This window comes from Adiantum capillus-veneris, chromosome 13 (assembly GCF_014529385.1).
Source record: "Adiantum capillus-veneris isolate H3 chromosome 13, ASM1452938v2, whole genome shotgun sequence".
NCBI lineage: Eukaryota > Viridiplantae > Streptophyta > Polypodiopsida > Polypodiales > Pteridaceae > Adiantum > Adiantum capillus-veneris.
The window spans coordinates 146,004,712-146,023,651 of NC_140943.1; the positions used below are offsets into that span (position 1 = coordinate 146,004,712).

The 18,940-nt window shown below is 44.6% G+C and overlaps 1 protein-coding gene across 1 annotated transcript in view; it reads left to right on the top strand.

Moving 5' to 3' along the window:
• The first annotated feature begins 4,196 nt into the window (after nucleotides 1-4,196).
• The window catches only part of LOC147445023 (uncharacterized), a 45,820-nt gene continuing 31,076 nt past the window's right edge, over nucleotides 4,197-18,940 (top strand). Inside the window, exons 1-3 of the mRNA XM_086527988.1 lie at nucleotides 4,197-4,578; nucleotides 4,730-4,869; nucleotides 5,242-5,553. Coding sequence (XP_086384114.1) covers nucleotides 4,335-4,578; nucleotides 4,730-4,869; nucleotides 5,242-5,553 — 696 coding nt within the window. The 5' untranslated portion in view covers nucleotides 4,197-4,334. The remainder of the gene's footprint in view (nucleotides 4,579-4,729; nucleotides 4,870-5,241; nucleotides 5,554-18,940) is intronic.

Consider the following 18,940-nt stretch of genomic DNA (forward strand, 5'->3'; position numbering starts at 1 on the left):
GACTAAAGAGCAGACATGCTTGCGGCAGACAGTGTCTCTCAAGCACCAAGTGGATTAGTCATCCACTCTGGAATGATGTCGTAGGGTAAAAATGGATCCTCTACCTACTAAGACCAATGGACTAATGGGTGACACTTTACCATCTCTACCTCATAGTCGAGGACGACTATGATTTCAAGAGGAAGGTAATGTCATAAAATCTAATATCTACCTATTCCTAAAATACTTTCTCATATTGAACTGATCATTTAATATGGGAGAGATAAATGGAAACAAGAGGTAGAATATAGTCATGTGCTTACAGATCTATCTCAACACGAGGCCAATGGTAAAGGGGTCCAAATGAGAGATAGTCTGTCAAAGAGCAAGGCTACCAATGGAGCTTAAAAGATCTTAGGGTTAGCTTCATTAAGACCTCCAAAAGTTAGTGTTAAAAGTCCTTAGATCTAGGACCATAGTCAAGCTAGGTCTGAGCTTGAGGTGGGAACCCGGCCCAAGCTCGAGGTGCTTGTCCTGCTTGAAGTGCTTGAAATGCTTGAGGTGCTTGATTAAGGTGCTTGAGGTACTTGACCTATTGCATGATTAAGGTGTTTGAGGTGCTTGACCTGGTGCATGATTAAGGTGCTTAAGGTGCTTTGACATGCTTGCCTGAGATGCTTGTGGGAACACCCCTAGTCCAAGTGCTTAGTCATGCTTGATGACTAAGGTGCTTGAGCACCAAAGGGCAAAAAGATCCCTACAAAGAGGGGGGCGAGCCCTTTTCTTAGGGGTTAGAGAGAGAACACACACACACTCTCAAGGAAATCCCAAGCTTGAAGAGGCAGCAGGGACACATGGCAAGCCCCTACCCATGTTACCTCCATGAGGTGCTTGAACCCTATTGGCTAGGATTAAAAGGGGTCCAATGATAATTTACAACAATTATCTAATTGTTTTTGCATTTATCAAGTCCTCTCTCTCAAAGGGGAAAGGGGGACACTTGTCCCAAGACTACACCTATTGCTAGAAATGGCCCAAGCTTGTGATTGGCTAGGCTTGGCATGAGCCAATGAGCTTCAATGATGAGCTAGAAGAGGGGGTCGACCTAGCAAGGAGGGGGGTTGCTTGCAAGATATACACACTCTCTCACACTCACACAGACTCTCATTGTGTGCTATGCAAGGTGCAAGAGCTCCATCTCCTTCTCCTTCTCCAAGCTCCTTGAGAAGTTGAGAGCCTACACCAACACTCTTGGCTATGGAATGCAAATCCAACCAAGAGCTATGCTTCAATGCTTAAGCTTTCCATCTTCTCCATCTTCATTACTATGCTATTATGTATGCTAAGCAAGAAGAGTGATCATAAGTGAGGAATTATGTCTTTCTCCTATGGAATACTTCTTCTTCCTCTTCCCTACCCTCATTCCCTGCTAGCTCTCTCCACCTTCGAAGGTGTTTGAGGTCTTGGGATTGAGGCTTGGGATAGTTAACGCTTTCTACAAAGTGCATGTTATGCTTATTGCAAGAAGGCTAATGGTTTATTGCAAGTAGATTAGTTACTTAATGCAAGTATTGCAAGGTAGATTAATTGTTGCTTTAGGCACAAGTTGATGCATAAAAATATACATCTTCGTGCACTCAAATGATTTAGGGAACACAAAGACTAATGATGTTCACAAGTTCTTGATTGTTTTCAAGCTAAGATTTATTATTGATATTATGCAAAAGCTTGGTATATGAAGCTTCCACCTTCATACTGCCAAAGAGGTCTCAAGGAACACAAAGATTGTATTGTACCAAGTCTCTCTTAATGAGAGAATCTATAATACAAATGCCTTTTGGAGGGGGGACCGGCTCCACATAAATCCGGTCCTCAACTGTTGTCATATTCTCTAAAATCTCTCTCTCTCTCTCTCTCTCTCTCTCTTGCAAAGGTATTCCTCATGCCTAGTTAATTAAGTGTTATGATTAAGTTGCTACTACCAATTAAGTTCACCATCTATGCTCTCAAAGTTGCTCACTCTAATTCTCTTAATTTCGCTATTCTCTAAGTTCATAGGCCATTTCTGTCATAAAATCTAATATCTAACTAACCCAAATGATTTTCTCATATTAAATTGATCACTTAATGTGGGAGAATAAACGGGAACAAGTGTTAAGATATAGGTATGTGCTTTTAGATCTATCTCAACACGGGGCCAATGTAAAGGGGCCCAAAAGGGAGATGGTCTATCAAAGAGCAAGGCTAACCAATGGAGCATAAGACCTTAGGGTTAGCTTCATTGAAGACCTCCAATAAATGTGTGTAAAAGTCCTTTTGACCTTAAGTAAGATAGGGCTGAGCTTGAAGTGGGAACCCGGCCCAAGCTCGAGGTGCTTGTCCTGCTTGAGGTGCTTGTCATGCTTGAGGTGTTTTTCATGCTTGAGGTGCTTGATTAAGATGCTTGAGGTGCTTGACTGGCTCCATGCTTGAGGTGCTTGACTTGCTGCATGATTAAAGTACTTGAGGTGCCTTGAGAAGCTTGCTTGAGATGCTTGTGGGAACACCCCCTAGTTCAAGTGCTTTGTCATGCTTGATGAGTAAGGTGCTTGATCACCTAAAGTCAAAATCATTCCTACAAGAGGGGGGGCGAGCCCTTTTCCTAGGAGCTAGAGAGAGAACACCCACTCACACACACAAGGGAAGCCCCAACTTGAAGAGGCAGCAAGGACACATGTCAGGCCCCTACCCATGTTACCTTCATGTGTTGCTTGAAGCCTATTGGCTAAGCTTCAAAGGGGTCCAATGATAAATTACTTGAATTATCTAATTGATTTTTCATTTATCAAGTCCTCTCTCTCAAAGGGGAAAGGGGAACACTTGTCCCAAGGCTACCCATGTTGCTTGTAATGGCTCTTGCTTGTGATTGGCTAGGCCTGGAAGGGTCCAATGAGCTTCAGGCATGAGCTACAAGGGGGGGTCGACCCAAGCAAGCTAGGGGGGTGCCTAGGGGGTATACTCACCCACACACACTCACAAGCACTCTCATTGTGTGATATGCAAAGTGCAAGAGCTCCCTCTCCAAGCAAGTAGAGGTTGAGAGCCTACACCAACACTCTTGGCTATGGAGTGCAAATCCAACCAAGAGCCGTGCTTCAATGCTTAAGCTTGCCATCTCCTTCTTCTTCATTACTATGCTATTATGTATGCTAGCAACAAGAGTATGATAAGTGAGGAACTAATTCTTTCTCCTACGAAATGTTTCTTCTTCCTCTTCCCTACCCTCATTCCCTGCTAGCTCTCTCCACCTTCGAAGGTGTTTGAGGTCTTGGGACTGAGGCTTGGGATAGTTAAAGCTTTCTTCAAGTTTATGTTATGTTTGTGGTGCATGAAGCCTTCCATCTTCATGGCATCACCTAGGTCACAAGGAACACAAAGACTGTATTGTAACAAGTCTCTCTTTATGGGAGAAATCATAATACAAATGCCTATTGGAGGGGGGACCGGCTCCACATAAATCCGGTCCTCAATTGTTGTCATGTTCTCTAAACTCTCTCTCTTGCAAAAGTATTGTCTATGCCAAGTTAACTAATTTCTATGATTATGTTGCTATCTTCAATTATGTATACCCGCTATGCTCACAAAATCATTTCTTGAAAGTACTCTCATTAAATTCCGCTATTCTCAAATTGAATAGGCAAATTCCATTACATTTCCATTACAAGTAGTTTGACCGGGCGTCGTGCATGCCTGACCAGAGTGTTCCGAATCTTCTGACGTAGCCTCCGTCGATGCTGTATAGTCCTCCGCAGTCGTGGGCGCCTGGATTTCCCCAGTTCAGTCGCTTGGTCGATTAGTGTGCCTCTGATGTGAGACTAGAGAGAGAGAGAGAGAGAGAGAGAGAGAGAGAGAGGGAGGGAGGGTATGTTCCTATATAACCAACTAAAGCAAAATAGGAACGCGAGAGAGAGAGAGAGAGAGAGAGAGAGAGAGAGAGAGAGAGAGAGAGAGAGAGGGTATGTTCCTATATAACTAACTAAAGAAAAATATATTTTAATATAAAGTCCCCCCCCCCCCCCCCCCCCACACACACACACACACACACACACATGTATATATATGTATATATGTTTGTGTGTGTGTGTGAAATACATATACTACATACTTGCAAGTGGGATTACACTTAAGGTAGGTTTTTGTCTAGCACTCGAGGAAAGTTCAGAGAGTGAAGCCCGCAGGTCACACACTAGTAAACAATCAAAGGCTTGTAAGTTGTGAGAGCGTCGGGAATGCACACCTTGCATGTATCGCTTACCTAGCGAGTCATTAAACTCAGATTAGCGAGACTCTCTCTCTCTCTCTCTCTTTCTCTCCACATGCGGAGCACTATGGCCTCGCGTCCTCCGTTGCAACCCAGCACACGCAGTTCTGGGTTCGTTACATCGCCTTATCGCAGTCACATTGTGGCTTCCCCTCAATTCAGGTTGAAGGTAACATGCCATCCTTTCAGCTGGATGCCAGCCAGCAGGGCGAGGATTCTCAAGGCTGCTCGCTTCAACAATCTACGGAACATCATCCTCAGTGCTTCTGGCGCCAACCTTAATGAAGACCTTCTATCAGGTAGACATGACTGTGTTTCTGGTTGTAATATCTCTTCGGTGTGTGTAAGAGGAATGATGATCCTTTGCCCGGCCGCATGTAGTAATCACTATGTCCTCCATGCTAGATTACATGGTAAATTTTTGAATTTGGGATAGCTTTCTTTTGCCAGGCACTCAGCTCAAAGACAAGTTGCCTAGGCAGCTGAATACTGATGCTATCCTTGCTGTGTCGGAAGGCATCTGCATCTCAATTGCTTCTGTTTCCTGCTTAGCGTCTCTCACCATGCATGGATCACAGGACTCCCGTCTTGTAGGTAATCCTTCCCTTTCGTCTTTCCTCGCTGTTTGCTTGTTTTGTCTGTGTATAACGATTCATTATGGGAGCACAGGGTTCAAATCACGGTGGTTCTAATCTGGCTTCTTTACACTTTAGATTTTGTAGCTGGATATGTGATTGGGGCAACTGATGACTTGCATTTATTGGTTACATCCATGTACTGTTATTCCGAGAAGTTATGTGCAATAAGCATTTCAGAACATTTTTCTGAGTTGATTACGGTCAAAAAAGCGGTTTCAATTCAACTGATAGCATCTTTTTGTGGCTCTTCACATGCTTGCTAATGATGAAGTGTTATGATTATATTCTTGAAAAGGAAATCTGAATGTCTTTTTACTTTTCCAGGTCAGCTCATCTTTATTAGAGCCAATTATGCCAAGGAAAGCGGATCTTCCTTTGTGGCAAACCTTCTTCTTGCTAGCTGCACTGGTCATAAATTCCGTTTTGAGAGCTAGGCAATGGCAGAGGAATGACCATTCCAGAAATTCAACAAGCAAGCAAGTAGTTGCAGATTCCAATGTGGAAGGGCGGGTGCAGAAACTGGAGGAAGATATTGCCAGTGCTGTATCAATTATTCGGGTCCTTTCCAAGCAGCTTGAGAAGCTGGCAGTAAGGTTCAGGGTGACCCGACAAACGTTGCGAGATCCAATACAAAAGGTTAGTTGAGATCATTCTTTTGTTGCGTGCTGCTTTGCAAGAGCAAAGATTTTAAGAGCAATATGAGTCATAGAGAATGTTTTAAGGACAAATTACATGTATTTTTAAGTATGACATCTGTGTCCTTGGTGTGATTGACTCTAAAGCTGAATTTGTTTGAAACACAATGTGGTGACATACTGTTGTCACAGGCATGTGAGAAAAGAAGTATACCAAATTTTACAAAGCGTTGAGCAAATCTTACGGGACTAAACAAAAATACCTCGATTCCTCTCTCTCCCTACTAACATGGAGGCAATATTCAGAAGAGAATATTTTCTATTGGATTACTAGGATATTTTGTTTGGTGTGGTGGTTCCGCTTCCAGATACACTGGCCCCAAAGATTGGTGCCTCTTTGGGTATTTCTTTCTTCGGCTAGGCTAGCAGGGCCTACAATCCTCAAGAGTTTTGTACGCTGCCACATCAGCAATGTCTGCACAATTTGTTGCGTGCTTTCATTTTTTTAATGTTTGTCTACTTCTAGTGGCCTAGGCCACTGTAGGGTGCCACGCCATCACACTTGTGACATACCTCCCTCTTGAAGAAGAGTAGTCGCCCTTGATTACGTTGCAAAACAGACAAAGGACAAAAACTAGCTCAGTAGACATTGACTCTATGTACCCATGCTCTAGACTACAAACATTCAACACTAACACAAAGATGACAATAACCGAAAAATCACTCGTTGAGATCTTAGATGAGAATCATGATCAGTGTAACTTATTTATCAACCACATCTAGACCGTGCTGATCTTTTCACGCATGTCTTGATCTACTAAATCTCGTTACGATCACATTCATATCAGCCATTAGGTGAAAGAGATAAAAGGTTGCAATCATTTGATCTATTTGACTCGTACTCGAGCAATACACACATAGAGAGCACATAAAACAAGTTCATTTTAGGAATCCCATTTCACTGTACATCTTTTCATAACGTCATTCAGCAAAATACCGTCAGCTTGTTAGTATCCCTAAAATTTCATGGAGAAATTAGTGACTTTATTACGTTCTAGGCAATGTGTGACAAAAGAGAGGGGTAGCTCCCCTCTTGTGCAACACACACCGCACCAGATTCTATGAGCTGATTTGATGTGCACTTTTGAAATAGTCGGTGATAAACCAAAAGCCTCAAGGTGCTTGTCAGTATCCCTAAAATCATGGAGAAATTGGTGACTTTATTCCATTCTAGGCAATCATGACAAAGGAGTGGAGTGGCTCCCCTCTTGTGCAACTCGCATTGCACCATATTCAACTTGCTTATTCGTGCACTTTCGGTATAGTCGGTGTTCAAACCAAAAGCCTGAAGGTACATCTCTAGTATCCGAGGAGAATTTGCTAGTCCTCCTCTTGCATTTACTTTGCATCAAGAGTCGGATAGTTCCTGAACTTGACCAAATATCGCGGCGGACCAGCTTACCCTTCACTTTCCTTTCCTTGTGCGCTTGGACTTGTTCTAGAATGAGAATTTCTTCAGCCTCTTCCACTCCTTGTTGCTCCTTTGGCTTCCTGGCCTCTGGCACTTCACCTTTGAAAGGTCTCAAGAGACTCGGATGAAAAGCATTGTGAATCTTCCAAGTATCTTGCAACTTCAGTTGAAAGGATACATCATTTATCTTTTCTTGTATGTGGAAGAGCCCATAGTATCGTGTACAAAGATTTGGGAAAAGCCTCTCCTTACCCTTCCTCTTTCGAAGTCGTGATTTTTCCTTCAACTGCAAGTCGTGTCGATGCTTGTCTGCTACCTTGTTATGCCGTGCCTGAGACTTCAGCAAAGCTTGCTTTACCTTGGCAAAAGCAGTGTCTAGTGTAGTGAACTTCTTCAAAAATTTTATCCTTGGTGCTCAAAATTGGTAGAGCCTTTTTTGGCACCCTCAACAATCTCAAATGGCGCCTTCCCTGTAGACGTGTGAACAATGTTGTTGTAAGCAAGCTCCACTAGAGGCAAAATACTTCTCCCATCGAGTCTTATGAAAAGAGATGTTAGACTTCAACAAGTCCAAAACCACTGAGTTGGCTATCTGCGACTGCCCATCTGTTTGTGGATGAAATGACGACGAGAATTTAAGCCGAGTGCCTTTATTCTCTTACATTGCTCTCCAAAAGAAACTCGTGAATCTGGGCTCAATAGTGACTCTTCTAAGCCTAATGGTGAAGTTCAATGCAGATTTATAACGAAAACTACACAAGATGGTACAACTTTGAGACATGCCATGTAGTCGGAAAATCCGCAAGACAAACAATTTGGCTAGATAATTAGTTTTCACTTTATTGGTATGAAGTGAGCTTGCTTTTGAACAATGTTGTTGTAAGCAAACTCCACTAGAGGCAAAATACTTCTCCCACCGAGTCTTATGATAAGAGATATTAGATGTCAACAAGTCTAAAACCACTGAGTAGGCTATCTCCAATTGCCCATCTATTTGTGGATGAAATGATGACGAGAGTTTAAGCCGAGTGCCTATATTCTCTTACATTGCTCTCCAAAGAAACTGGTGAATGTGGGCTCTCTAGTGACTCTTCTAAGCCTAATAATGAAGTTCAATTCAAATATATAATGAAAGCTACACAAATTAGTACAAATTTTGAGACATGCCATATAGTCTGAAAATCCGTGAGACAAACAGTTTGGCCAGATAATCTGCTTTCACTATCTTCTTTACCGGTATGAAGTGAGCTTGCTTGTTGAATCTGTCGATCACTGCCCAAATAGCATCATGCCCACTCTGAGTCTTCAGAAGATCAAAGATGAAATCCATTGCTATACTCTCCCAAGGTTGGTTCGGAATAGGTAAAGGCTGAAGGAGTCTTGCGATTTGTGTGTGTCAAACTTTACCTTTAGACACACCAAGCAAGTGCGTACAAACTCGTCCACGTCCTTTTTGAGCTGAAGCTAGTAGAAACTCTTTTCCACCCTTTCTCAAGGTATTCTCGATGCCTCACAAATTGTTAAGACTTACACACCACTCTGCTGCTTCACATAGGTCTAGGGCATACTTGTACGGCTAGTATGTCTCTGGGTTGGCCATCCATAGTCAGGTTGTACCTGGTCCAGCCGCTCAAGTTTGGGGCCGGCCACCCACCTTGTTCGGGCACCCTCATATATATTTCTTTTCTTGTTGGGTCGTGGGGGATTTTATCTGGCATTGTCCTACCTCCCCTTGGGCACCTATTTATGGGGACAGGGGGGTACCCACTTCCATTATCTATACACAGCCTTTCATTGGCGTTTTCAGTTTGATGGTCACGGGGGGGGGATTGATCGCCCCCTCTTCCTATATCTAGCGTTTGTGGTCTCTCTCTCTCTCTCTCTCTCTCTCTCTCTCTTCCGCACACGCGCACTCACATGGTATCAGCAGCTACAGATTCTCCATGGGACTAGCGCTTCATCATCAGCATCAGGTTCTCCTCGCGACGATCAGATCAGCCAGCGTTTTGCAAAACAACCAGGCACGCGATGGAATCAGCGTTTTCCAGTCGCGGAGGACCCCCCTCCACTTGCGTTTTTTGTCTCCACACCTGGCGTTTTTGCTTCTGGCAGCCAGCGCTGGCCCTTTTGGGCACTTTCCTCGCCAAAAATCCTCTCTTTACCACCTGCGTTTTCAGCCAGCAATTTGTGTTTTTGGCAGATCTGCGTTTTCAGGGCTGAAATGCCCGCGCTTTTGGACAGCAGGGCAGCGTTTTTGCAAGAGAGGGGGAGCACTAGCCACACCCACTTGGATCTTGCCTTCCTACCCGGCTTGGCATCCGGTGCCTTGCCGGCCACAATCCTCTTCAATCCTTCAGATTTCAACCATAAACACCTGCTGTTTTCTTTGTTTACAGCCCATCAGGGGCAGTGACTTTGATTCACCACCATCTCTAGACCCGTTGCACCTCTCCGAACCCTGGTGGGAGCGTATTAGCATGTTGAAAATCGCTGGACAGCGGCGTTTTCATCACCTCGCAGTTGCGTTTTTGGGTGGACAGCAGCCTCTTGGCTTGTGTTTTTTATAGAGGATGAAGTTACCTTCTGCCAGGAGCCGTTGGTGGTCCGTGCGGTCTCTCAGCGATTGCTGCAGTACATGGTATCTTCTACATTGGCTTGATCATCTACCGGTGTACGATCCTCGGGAGAGCCATTCATTCCAACCATCATTCGACGGTTGCGCACTCCAGAGGGTGTGGTGACTTGTGGTTTGCTATGGACACACCTATGCACTCATCTGAGGAGTTCACACGAGATATGGCCATGCACATGGCATATGGGATTCCGACATTCCCAGGGAAGACACCACCATCTTGGGTGGACAGACATTTACCACTTGACCTCGACAGGTCAGATCACTTTCTTACACATGAGCATCTACATGGACTTAGGGAGAGGATCTTAGATCTCTTCTTGGACAGGTTCATTGCTTGGATCTACAGGCTGAAGTGGGACTTCAATGCTTTGGACTCTCTTGGAGAGTTTACCTGCGAGATGCGGGAGATTAGGCATCACTACGCGACTACATCCGAAGTCACCCGGAGCTTGGCTTGGATGGTAGTGCAGTTGCTCTTCTACACTCCTGATCATTTGGATTGCTACCTTGACAGTTGCTTACACTCACCCTCAGTAACCTTACAACAGACTTATCCCCCAACCTGGGCAGTAGGCCACTCCCAGCTCATTCACATTGAGAGCCACACTGAGATGCGGTTTCTATCGTTGTTGGCGCGGATCCTGTTTTGGTTGACACCGGAGGATTGGAGGCAAGAGATACAGGCAAGATGGTGCAGACGGATTGGTCTGGCCTTTTCTCTTCTCAGAGATTATTCACAGCGCAGACTTCTCAGTCTGGCTTTCCTTCTTCATATAGGATGATTACGGTGCAGACAGCTTGGTGTGACCACACGTCTTCTCAGAGGCCCTTCATAGCGCAGACTATTGAGTCTGGCTTTTCTCTCATCTTGATTACCCTACCTATTGACAGGACACCATCCGGTGGTGGTCCGTGCGGTTTTCCGGTGACTGTTGCAGCTTACGGTAGCGTCTACAGTGCAGACTGTTTAGTCTGGCTTTCCTTGATTCGGAGGACGTTAACGGCGCAGATTGCTACATCTTGCCTTCTCGGAGTTTTACACAGCTTAGCCACCTGGCCACACTCGGTTGTAGGTTCATGCGGCCCCAAAGACCGGCGCCCCTTTTGGTATTTCTTTTTGTATTAATAATTGAGCAAAGTACAGTTGCCCTTGGGTCGCCTCTGCTCACCGGCTCGTCAGCACACAGTGAGCTAGAGAGCGCCGAAGGGGCTTATTTAAAGGCCCTTGGCCAGGTGAAAAGGAATACATGAAAAGCTTTTAACTCAAAAGCACTAGGCTCTCCAAAAGCAGCCAGCGCACAAAGCGGAAATCCGTACAATCAGACACGTCAGCACCATTGGCGCAAATTGCGGAAATTTTCGTACGGCCAGTCGTTGGTGCTCTTTTTTTATACTCTAGTGTCCCTAGGGCCCTGTCGGCAGGTGCCCTATAAGTTGGGGACACTTATGGTCATGCCACATCATCAGTTTGTGACATACCCCCTCTTGAACGAGTTGTAATCGCCCTCGATTACGCTTGCAGAACAGACATAGGCCATTAACCAATTCAGTAGACACTGACTCTAAGTACTGACGCACTAGACTAACACAAATTTAACACTTGCACAAAGACGACTCAATCAATGTACATTTAGTTGTGAAGTATTTTCAGTGAATCTTTCTCTCGTGCCGGACATATCCTAGACTTGGGGTGCCCAAGTCAGGAACAAGGATCTCCTCGTTTTCTTCCACTTCGGGTTGCTCATCAGGCTCCCCATCATCAGGCACATCACCCTTAAAAGGTTTCAAGAGACTCACATGAAATGCATTGTGAATCCTCCAACTATCTGGCTGTTTCAATCGGAAGGAGACATCATTTATCTTTTCAGTGATCTGGGAAGGTCCGTAGTATTGCATACTAAGCTTTGGAAAAAGCTTCACCTTTCCCTTTTTCTTTTTCAGGTGTGCCTTCTCAAAACGTAAGTGTCACCAGCGTGTGACTACTATCTATCCTTTTTGTTGATTTCTTTCTTATTATTTATTTACTTTCACTTTTGAAACACCCCTTGGGAAATCTAATTGCCCTGCATTGCATAGCTAGTGTGGAACTGTCCAGAGGGAGTCCAGGCCTGAGGGCAAGAGAGCACTAAGGTTGGACAAAGACTATGGTTAGCCAAAGTGGGGTCATTGACTAGCCAAAGTGGAATCCTTTGCTACAGAGCCTACATTTCAGTTCTGGGTGTGGCTGCAGTGTACAAAGGGGGTCAGATGACCTAGAAAGATACAATGGCAGCATCTCCTAAAATTTAGGGAACTGCTATTTTGGGACCTGAAAATGTGTTTGCGTCATTACCTCCGGAATGACAAGGGGAACATTTTCTTACTCTGCCGTGAAGGCAACCGGTTGGGAGATTTTCAGGCGGCAACCCTGAAACGGGAAAATGCTTATAAATGTGCCAAGTGGCACCTTCTAGTGCACTTTCCTCATGCAAGAGAAGGGGGGCGCTGATTTTAGAGAGGAGAAGGGCTCATTTGCAGATTTTGTCACAGGTTAAGAGCTATGGAGTGCATTCTTTCCCTCCTATGTACAATGCGGTGCCAGGAGTGATGCCCTGCACTCTACGCACTGCCCTCTCTCTCCTCTATGGCAGTATGTTATGCCCCTCTAGTGGGCTTTTCATTTGACCAATGTACTGTTGTGTGGGTTTATGCGTGATTGCCGAGGCAAGAGCCTCTTGCACAGGTACTGGAGTAGCTAGTGGCTAATCCCCCACAGGTACAGGTGAATTCGGAGAGGTTTCACGCCAGAAATCTCGTCCGATTCAAAGGGCAAGTAGCCCTACAGGTGCGGGAGCTCGAGGACTTGCTACGGATGCGACCGGCACGCGAAACGGAGCCCGAAACAGTAAATTACAGCCTGCTGTGTATTTTTGCAGGTTTAGGGTTTTGCCCCTAAACGGTCCCTAATACCCCCAGGAGGTTCGGGGACGCGAGGGGACCGTTGTACAAGTGATCTGGCGCATTTTCGGGGCTGAAAACAGAGAATTCAGCATGCTGCAGATTCTCGCCAGGTTTTGCAAAGTGCCCGTATGCGTCAGGAAAGTCATTCCATGCGTGGGAATACTGACTGTGAAGGGTCCTAGTACAGTTATGTTGCCGAAATCGGGCCGGAACAGTTGAAATTCAGCCAAGTTTGTGCGGGGCAGCTTGTAGGGAACCACAACGTTTATTCCCTCTTTTTTAACAATAAAGAAATACCGAAAGGGGCGCCTAAGTTAGGGGCCGATCTGGTGTCGGTCTACTCATACAGGTGCAATCTAGTAGCCTGTATCACTCTCCCCTTTGTTGTGTCTTGAAAGTACAGGTAGAATAGACGACTAATAATGGGTGAAAGCTAAATCAAGGTTTGAAGTAAAGTCTACCGCCCTTTTTTGGATTGAACAGGCCGGTTTCATGGTTCCATCGACGGGATTAAATCACTTTTTCCCATAGAAGTGAGCCTTGGTCAGTTTGGGCTTGAAGACACAGGGGATCATAAACCAGACATAGGGAATTGCAATTATGGCTGATAGGCCAGATGATGTGACTGAAGAGGTTTCCTCTTCACAGGGTCAACAGACACATGAAGTGGGTGAGTCTTTAAGACCACCACAGACGGACGATGATATATTCAGGACCCAGTTGGCTACTGCTGTGGCTATGTTCACACAAGTAATGCAGAACCCGAGGTTTTTAGCCTTTCTACAATCTCCTCTTCCGTTTCAGCAAGTTGGGTCACTCGATCATATTCAAAAGCCTGTTAAGGCTCGAGCACAGGTGATTCATACTGCACAGTCAATGGAAGCACCTGTACACTTGACGGAGAACATGCAGTCTCCACAACCTGTGCCTAAGGTGCAAGAACAGGTGGCTGAGATGCAAGTCTTTCAAGCTGTACCAGTTCAGCCAGCCACTTTTCAGCAGCCTATAGCTGGTTCTAATGGGCAGGGAAGCAACCTACAGGCATGACAGGTCTTCCCACCACCTTCAGTACACCTTGGCTATTTTGGAGGTGGATCGGTATTCCAGAGCATGGTTGGCCATGCACCTGGAAATCAGTTTTACAGGCCAGGAACAGTGTTCAGGGGTGCTCAAACGATGATGCCTAACCCCATGTATGGTGTCACGAGCATGCTACCAGGGTTTCAAAGCACTCAGGGCCAATTTGGGATGCCACAGGCAAATTTTGGTATGGCTGGAATTACAAATCAGCAGCCAAATATGGCATTTCCAGGTCAACTTAATTGCGGTCAGGGAACACAAATGAACCCTAATAGTGTTCCCATGTTTCAGTCACTTCCATATGACAATTTAACGCCGCTGGAGAGGCCAACTCCGTACAAAGAAGGTGGCAAAGGTGTGACTTTCACGACCTTTACAGGGTTTGATGATAGGAAGAAGGCTCTCTCATTCCTCCAGCAGTGTGACAAGGCCTATGCAGGGGGAAACTTTACAGATGCTTTAAAGGTCCGCAAGGCAACCACTTTCTTGACAGGGAATGTGGGACAATGGTGGACAACTTTATTGCTTCAAGGGCAAGCTTCGTCCACATGGATTTACTTCAAGCAGATTTTTGCAGCAGCATGGTTATCTGATGACTTTGAAGCAGATGTCATGACAGAATGGCACCAGCTTAATGCTGCTACTTGCAAGAATCTGGATGACTACAATCGGAAGTTTTGGAAAGCTCTACTTCCAGTAACTTCCTATAGGTTTGTGCCATTGACAGAACAGATTGAAAAATACTGTTGTGGCCTACCCAAAGGATTGAGAAAGTACTGCACGAAGACCAAAGTCACTACTTTGACGCAGCTCATCAAGGTAGCAAACACTGGCAATGGTTTGCTCAAGGGAGAAGATTGTGAATTCAATACTGGCGTCAAGGAAGGATAAGCCAAGAAAAATTCAGCGAAGAAGTATGTTCCCAAGGAGGCTCAGGAGCCGGCCAACGCAGGGAAAGGCAAAGCTTGGGCTGAATCAGAAAAGGGACCAGCGAAGAAATGGAAAAGACGTTTTCCTCGCAAGTCGGAAGAGCAAAAGAAAGTCCTAAGGTCAGAGAACAAATGCTTTATTTGTGAGCAACCTGGCCACATTGCTTACAACTGTCCTACAAAGAAAAGGCAAGCTGATTCTGAAGACAAGGAGGACAGGAAAGGAAAGAAGCCCATGGCTGGTTTAGTGCCATATATGGTGGGCGACAAGCCAAATTCAGATGCAAGTGAGCTTTGCAGAGCATGGGGAAAGGTCAGGGATCAAACAATGCTCATCTTCTTTGATCCAGGTGCCAAAGCCAACTTCATTTCCCCAGAATTGGCTTCAAAGTTGGGAATCAAACCTGAAGAGATGGGCTATACAGCAGAGGTAGGTTTGGCATGTCCTGGCCATACAGAAGCTGTGACACCCATCATTGGAAAGTTGCGCCTACATATCCAGTCCTATGTAGATACTGAAGAATTTTACATCATGCCACTGGACGGATGTGATGTGTTGTTAGGTATTCCTTGGTTATTTTGTGTACAGGGAATCATGGATGCCTACAACAAAAAGATCACTGTACAGAGCAGGGGAAAGACTCACATTCTGGATGTAAAGCTTAAAGAAGAGTCTATTCCCACTGTATCAGCTTCTGCTATTACTTTTGTAATGAAAAAGCATCTTTCTGCGTACTTGGTTTTTGCACGTGAAGTATCAGATTGTGATGAATCAAATTTATTTGTGTTAGATAAAGAAAGGTCAATGTTTTTACAACAGTATAGTGACTGTTTCTCCGATTCATTACCGTCTCAATTACCGCCAGAGAGACCCAAGGACCATGCGATAGATTTGGTGCCAGGTAGTAGCCCACCAAACAAGCCTCCGTACAGGGTTAGTGCGGCTCAGCAGAAAGAGATAATGGGCCAAGTACAGGAGCTGTTAGAAAAGGGGCTGATTCAGCCTAGTTCATCTCCATTCCGTTCTCCAGTGTTGTTGGTGCAGAAAAAGGATGGCTCATGGCGTATGTGCATCGACTACCGGGCACTGAACAAGAATACCATCAAGAATAGGTTCCCTATACCTAGAATTGATGATATTCTGGACAAATTAGAAGCAGCAGCTACGTTTAGCAGGATAGATCTAAAGAGTGGGTACCATCAGATCCGCATTAGATGAGAGGATGTGCACAAGACTGCTTTTAGAACGACGTTTGGCCTTTATGAATTTTTAGTGATGCCCTTTGGTCTCACAAATGCTCCTGCTACGTTCAATAGGATGATGGACAGAATTTTCCGTCCACACCAGCAGTTTGTTGGTACATTCTTTGATGACATGATAGTCTACTCAAAGAATGAAGAGGAGCATAGGCATCACTTGGCCATTGTGTTCAAAGAGCTACGCAGTCATAGGTTGCTCATCAATGCAAAGAAAAGTGAGTTTTTTCTGGAAGAGATTCACTTTTTGGGACACATTGTCTCAAAGGATGGTGTCAGAATGGATCCTGCAAAAGTTGAAGCGATAAAGTCATGGCCAGATTTGAAGACGGTGCACGATGTCCGAAGTTTCTTGGGACTATGCTCCTATTACAGAAGGTTTATCCGAAATTTCGCTGAGATTGCTTCACCTTTACATGCTCTTCAAAAGAAGGCAGTCACCTTTAAATGGACACAGAAAGAGATTTCAACTTTTAATCTCTTAAAGGAAAAGATGACTTCAGATCCAGTCATTGTGTTGCCAGATCTTAGGAAGTCATTTGTGGTCCAGTGTGACGCCTGTGGTAGTAGCATTGGTGCAGTGCTAATGCAAGATGGCAGGGTAGTAGCCTATGAGAGCAGAATTTTGCAAGGGCCAGAGATGACCATGCAGGTCTATGAGAAAGAGTTACCGGCTGTGATTCATGCGCTCTTAAGTTGGAAACACTACCTGCTAGGTGCAGATTTCGTTGTCCAAACGGACCATCAGACCTTGCGATACTTCTTGACAGAGACAAAGTTATTTGAGAAGCATATGCGATGGGCAAATATCTTGTCCATGTTCCATTTTCAGATTGTGCATGTGGAAGGCAAGAAGAATGTTGTGGCTGATGCCTTGTCAAGGAAGCCACAAATTTCAGCTGTGTCAATTCCTTATCATCATGAACTTGATGATATGAGAGAACAATATGCAAATGATGAAGATTTTGCAAGGGTCTTCGAGCAACTAATGGATGGACAACGTCATGAACACTATCTTCTCAAAGATGGGTTCATGATGATGCTTGGTAGATTGTGTGTCACAAAGCCATTGCAACGCAAAGTTATAGAAGAGAGTCATGTCCCACCGTATGCAAGGCATCGTGGTATCGATGCTATAGTTAAAGCGGTTGAGACATTCTTCTATTGGCTTACATTGAGAAGAGATGTGGATGCCTTCGTGCGAGAATGCCTAATTTGCCAGAAGGTCAAGTTTGACAGGCAAAAGGCACCAGGGTTATTGCAACCACTACCTATTCCAGATAAACCATGGGAAAGTATTGCTATGGATTTTATCTTTGATCTTCCGAGAACGCAGATAGGAAATGATGGTATTTGGACCATCATTTGCAAATTCAGCAAGCAGGCTCATTTTATTCCTGTCAGGAAGAAGATAAAGCCATATCAGATGGCACGCTTGTTTATGAGCAATAATTTCAAGTATCATGGCATGCCACAGTCGATTGTTAGCGACCATGATCCACGCATGACAAGTTTGTTCTGGAGAGGCTTGTTTGAGAATATGGGCACCACGCTCAAATTCTCTTCGTTATTTCATCCTCAAATAGATGGGCAGTCAGAAGAGGCAAATTCGACTGTCCTAGATCTGCTGAAGTGCTATGTGTCAGAGCATAAAGGAAAGTGGGAGCAGTATCTGCCATTGGTGGAGTATGCATACAATAATACAGTGCATTCATCAACTGGCAAGGCACCTTTTGAGGTTGAAGGTGGCAAGAAAGTTCCTCCCATACTGTATACAAAGGACAAGATATTTGAAGCAGATAAGTATGTTCAGGACATGGATGAAATGTACAAGAAGGTCAAAGTGGCCTTAGAAAAGACTCAGGCAAAGCAAAAGAAAGCAGCTGATCGTCACCGTTGTGAAGTGGTATATTCACTTGGTGATTGGGTGCTTTTACGCTTTGAAAAGGCAAGGTTAAAGAAGATGAAGGGCAAGGAAAGACTGTTTCCAAAGCTCAGCATGCGTTACTATGGGCCTTTTCAAGTGTGCGACATAATCAGTGATGTTGCACATAGGCTGAAATTGCCTGACAGTTGGAAGATTCACAATGCGTTTCATGTGAGTCTTCTCAGACCCTATGTGGGTGATGTGCCAGAAGATATGCCAGTTGAAGATCAGCCGGAAGTCAAGGAACTTGACGAGATCTTGGTCCCCGAACAGATTTTGGCACATAAGGAAAGAAAAGTGAAAGGCAAGGTTGCTAGGCGCTACTTGGTAAAGTTCAGAAACTATCCACCAATGGATGCTAAGTGGATGGAAGAAGGTGAACTTGCAGAGTCACTAACTGTGTTATCACTTTACCTTGAAGCCTTCGATTTGCAAGCTACCTTGACCCCTTGAGTTTCAAAGCTACATGGATTGTCAGTGTGACAATGGCTTCTGAAACAAATGATGTACATGGTATTTAAAGTGAGCTCAAATGAAATACCTGTTACATGAATGTTAGAGCTGTACAGATTGTCAGTTTGGTAATTGCTCTTATGGAATGTCCAAAAGTGTGCTTAGTGCTATAGAAGTGAGTATTTCTTGTCAGTTTGTCAAGGATACAGTAATTGCTTCTATTAAAGGGTACATGTGTAACTGCATTCTTGAACTGTCGGTTTGGGTATGCTCGAAAGTGTTACTGGGCCCAACGTGTACTATAAGATAGTGGCAAAATGTGTAGCTACCATTTTGTCATTGGAAAGTTAGTGACTCAAAGCAATGGCAGAGTGCGAAGCTACCACTATGTCATTGGGACAGGGTTCACACGCAGGCAATACATGTGTTGACGAGGTGTTGAATACACCAGGGTTGACAATGAGCATGTATGTGTCGTACATGTGTTGACAAGTGTTGAATACATCAGTGTTGACTGTGAGCATGTACGACATAGATGCAAACGAGGACGTTTGAGATTTCAAGAGGGGGGTATGTCACCAGCGTGTGACTACTATCTATCCTTTTTGTTGATTTCTTTCTTATTATTTATTTACTTTCACTTTTGAAACACCCCTTGGGAAATCTAATTGCCCTGCATTGCATAGCTAGTGTGGA